At 37.8% G+C, this 4,982-nt stretch overlaps 1 protein-coding gene across 1 annotated transcript; it reads right to left on the reverse strand.

Moving 5' to 3' along the window:
- Positions 1-3,022: 3,022 nt before the first annotated feature.
- LOC111089616 lies at positions 3,023-4,402 on the reverse strand (the record flags this gene model as incomplete). Its single annotated transcript, XM_022402456.1, has 2 exons — positions 3,023-4,133; positions 4,370-4,402. Coding segments are annotated over 2 exons (942 nt in total), but the record flags the coding sequence as incomplete, so codon positions are not given.
- Positions 4,403-4,982: the final 580 nt, after the last annotated feature.

The raw sequence follows: 4,982 nt of genomic DNA on the forward strand, positions 1-4,982 counted from the left end.
AACAATATTAGTTCAACATATAATGTGGGAATTTGTCTAACGCAAACAATATTAGTTAAACATATAATGGTGGAATTTGTCTAACGTAAACATTATTAGTTCATCAAATAATGTGGGAATTTGTCTAACGTAAACATTATTAGTTCATCAAATAATGTGGGAATTTGTCTAACGCAAACAATATTAGTTAAACATATAATGGTGGAATTTGTCTAACGTAAACAATGTTAGTTCAACAAATAATGTGGGAATTTGTCTAACGTAAACAATATTAGTTAAACATATAATGGTGGAATTTGTCTAACGTAAACAATATTAGTTCAACAAATAATGTGGGAATTTGTCTAACGTAAACAATGTTAGTTCAACAAATAATGTGGGAATTTGTCTAACGTAAACAATATGTGTTCAAAAAATAACACAGTGAATTCATTTGTTTTTGTTTTTCGCGCAAAGCTGTCCCTAATTTAGAAGTGATAGATTAGAGGGAAGATGCACAGTTGAGGAAAATTAATCCTGAGAAAGGTACCACAATTCCAACTGGAAGAGGCACATGTAAGTGCAGACTGAATGAATGGTTCGAGGGAAGCCAGAGTTCTCCAAAGTAAAAAAACACTGTGTGAAAGAGAAGCACAAACTTAGGTGACAAGACATTCCATTGTTCGTAAATGGAGTGGAGAAGGAGGAGTGTGGCTGAGATGGGAGTAGAAGAACACACTCAGATGTATCAAGTATTGAATGAATGGTTCGAGGGAAGCCAGAGTTCCCCAAAGTAAAAGAACAGTGTGTGAAAGAGAAGCACAAACTTAGGTGACAAGACATTCCATTGTTCGTAAATGAAGTGGAGAAGGAGGAGTGTGGCTGAGATGGGAGTAGAAGAACACACTCAGATGTATCAAGTATTGAATGAATGGTTCGAGGGAAGACAGAGTTCCCCAAAGTAAGAGAACAGTGTGTGAAAGAGAAGCACAAACTTAGGTGACAAGACATTCCACTGTTTGTAAATGAAGTGGAGAAGGAGGGGTGTGGCTGAGATGGGAGTAGAAGAACACACTCAGATGTATCAAGTATTGAATGAATGTGAGAAAAGACTTCAAAGGCTTGCCAAGCTAGTACAGCCGAGCAGCCCCTTGCAGAAGAATGCAGATGTGAAAGAATGAGTACTCTTGAGAATGAGCAAAGAGAAGTTAATCACATTTGTAATAATGGAACCTCAGCCTCAATCCACAAACAAGGCAGGCGAATACCCCATGGCTGGATAAAGACATATGGGGCAGATGCAATGCCAAAAAGAAGAGCACAGAACTGAAAGACCCGATCCCAATGGATGAAACAAAGAAAATGTTTGGAGGATGAGACAATTGGAATGTTTAAAAAGGTGTCTAAGATGTCGACCATGATCATCCACAGTCCGAGTGAAAAGAACCACTAGAGAGAAAAGAAATCCTCCAGAGAGAACCAAGAGATGATAAGAAAGCAGTTGAGAGATGGCAGATCGATAATCAGGCATCAGTCTTTTTGGGGACCACAAAAAGATGAGAATAATAACCATGTAAATACCCTCTAAATGGTATTCTTGGCCATGAGACCGGAGACCACATCATCGAGACACTGAAGATAAAGGGAAATGGAGGGAGGAAGAAATGAAAAGCGGAGAATGTGAAGAGAACTTAAAGAAACCACCCATCGGAAAAATGGAGACCAAAGGCTGGCAAAGAGAGACATGTGGGATCACATTAAACCAAATCCAACAGGGTAGTCACCAGTGGCAACTCTGACATTAGGAAGTGGAAGAAGTTCAGGAAGCTGTAATGAAAAGGGGGAAACGTGGATTCAGTAGGCTTAAAAAAAGGAACAGATTGGTGAGGTTGAGGAAAACAAGAAACCATAGTAAACAATACGAATTAGCCGGATGGAATTTAAACAAGTGACGAGTAAACAGCTTTGTACACGTAATTGTGTGTCTAGACATACATGTACACTACAGATGGAGCATTACTGAAGTAATAGAAACCAATGGAATTTAAACAAGTGACGAGTAAACAGCTCTGTACACGTAATTGTGTGTCTAGACATACATGTACACTACAGATGGAGCATTACTGAAGTAATAGAAACCAATGGAATTTAAAAAGACACACAATTACGTGTACAGAGCTGTTTACTCGTCACTTGTTTTATCTGTGAGTCAGAAAACGGCAACTGAGCTGCTCCTGCAGCAGTTAATGGGTTAACCATAAACAGTCTGCAAGATCCAAACAAAACTAGGGACTGTCGTGCAACAACCAGGATTTCATTGTGCATTTTCTTTATGGATGTGTAATGGTAGAAAAAGAATGTGGTGGTTGTTTTTGTTGACTGGTTGTCTCATTTGAACAATTATATCTGAATATTAATCAGATATGTGTTATGACTTTCTAATAAGCTGCCTCAATGTGACTGTTCCTGTTTATGCAATAAGAAATGACTATGTAAAATATAGATGTTAGTGAAAGAAATCTGATGTCATACATCTGGTCGTTTTGTTACCTTCATAAGGATATATAAAAGTAGAGTAAATATTAGAGGCTTGGTGATGTAGACAGTACTCCTGCTGAGAGCACTTACAATATTAAAATAACCAGCAATCCAAGACAAAAAAAAACATTGTGGGGGTTTGTCAACACAAAACATAGTTTCAACTATTTTAGTTAGGGTATCTAGTCACAGAGGAACATTGTGGGGGTTTGTCAACATAAAACATAGTTTCAACTATTTTAGTTAGGGTATCTAGTCACAAAAAAACATTGTGGGGGTTTGTCAACACAAAACACAGTTTCAACTATTTTAGTTAGGGTATCTAGTCACAGAGGAACATTGTGGGGGTTTGTCAACATAAAACACAGTTTCAACTATTTTAGTTAGGGTATCTAGTCACAGAGGAACATTGTGGGGGTTTGTCAACATAAAACACAGTTTCAACTATTTTAGTTAGGGTGTCTAGTCACAAAGGAACATCTGTAGTGTACATGTATGTTTGGTAATTATCGTCATTCGCATAGAGTTATAGTTATATATGTGCGACTGATGGATCCTTCAGTCGTTCGCAGCTGAACCATCGAACTTTAATGATGAAAATATCCATTGTCCACAGTTAATCGGTTAATAAATGGTTCTGAAGATGGGGTTACCAGATGTAACATCCATAGCTACTGCATCTGGTTCTATCTTGAGGTATACACCGATTAGTAGCATCTGTAGCTAGCTCCATCTTGTAAGACAACCTGATGTATGCACCCATTAGTACAATCTGTAGTTGATTCTTCTTGTAAGACAACTTGATGTATGTACCCATTAGTACCATTTGTAGCTGAGTCTTCCTGTAAGACATCGTGATGTATGCACCCATTAGTACCATTTGTAGCTGAGTCTTCCTGTAAGACATCATGATGTATGCACCCATTAGTACCATCTGTAGTTGATTCTTTTAAGACAAATTGATGTATGCACCCATTAGTACCATTTGTAGTTGATTCTTCTAAGACATCTTGATGCATGCACCCATTAGTACCATTTGTAGTTGATTCTTCTAAGACAACTTGATGTATGCACCCATTAGTACCATCTGTAGTTGATTCTTCTAAGACATCTTGATGTATGCACCCATTAGTATCATCTGTAGTTGATTCTTCTAAGACATCTTGATGTATGCACCCATTAGTACCATCTGTAGTTGATTCTTCTAAGACATCTTGATGTATGCACCCATTAGTATCATCTGTAGTTGATTCTTCTAAGACATCATGATGTATGCACCCATTAGTACCATTTGTAGTTGATTCTTCTAAGACATCATGATGTATGCACCCATTAGTACCATCTGTAGTTGATTCTTTTAAGACAACTTGATGTATGCACCCATTAGTACCATCTGTAGTTGATTCTTCTACGACACCTTGATGTATGCACCTATTAGTACCATCTGTAGTTGATCCGTCTAAGAGATCTTGATGTATGCACCCATTAGTACCATCTGTAGTTGATTCTTCTTCCACAACATTCTGATGAGTAGGTACTAACCTACTGTCAGTTGGATATACTAGAAAAGATTCAATTCCATTGTTGGACACTGTTGGTCCAGAAATTCTGTATACCTGAAAACAGTTCAGAGAAATTATCTTGCCAAATAATAACCTATAATGACAACCCATATACACTGATGGTTATTAATAACCTGTAATGATAACCCCTGCACACTGATGGTTATTAATACCCTATAATGATAACCCCTGTACACTGGTGGTTATTAATAACCTATAATGATAACCCATGGACTCTGACAGTTAATAACCCAGAGTAACTAGTAGCCTCAACAGTTACTTATTCCTACCTCACAAAGAGACTGGACTGCTTCTTCAAGCAACTAGTGACTTAAATAGTTACTTGTTCCTACCTCACAAAGAGACTGGACTACTTCAAGCAACTAGTGACTCAATAGTTACTTGTTCCTACCTCACAAAGAGACTGGACTGCTTCTTCAAGCAACTAGTGACTCCAATAGTTACTTGTTCCTACCTCACAAAGAGATTGGATTGCTTCTTCAAGCAACTAATGACTCCAATAGTTACTTGTTCCTACCTCACAAAGAAACTGGATTGCTTCTTCAAGCAACTAGTGACTCAAATAGTTACTTGTTCCTACCTCACAAAAAGACTGGACTACTTCAAGAAATTAGTGACTCAGATAGTTACTTGTTCCTATCTTACAAAGACACTGGACTGCTTCTTCAAGCAACTAGTGACTCCAATAGTTACTTGTTCCTACCTCACAAAGAGAAATTCAACTGCTTCTTCAAGCAACTAGTGACTCCAATAGTTACTTGTTCCTACCTCACAAAGAGAATGGACTGCTTCTTCAAGCAACTAGTGACTCCAATAGTTACTTGTTCCTACCTCACAAAGAGAAATGGACTGCTTCTTCAAGCAACTAGTGACTCCAATAGT

The sequence above is a fragment of the Limulus polyphemus genome, unplaced genomic scaffold, assembly GCF_000517525.1.
Source record: "Limulus polyphemus unplaced genomic scaffold, Limulus_polyphemus-2.1.2 Scaffold6798, whole genome shotgun sequence".
Classification (NCBI taxonomy): domain Eukaryota; kingdom Metazoa; phylum Arthropoda; class Merostomata; order Xiphosura; family Limulidae; genus Limulus; species Limulus polyphemus.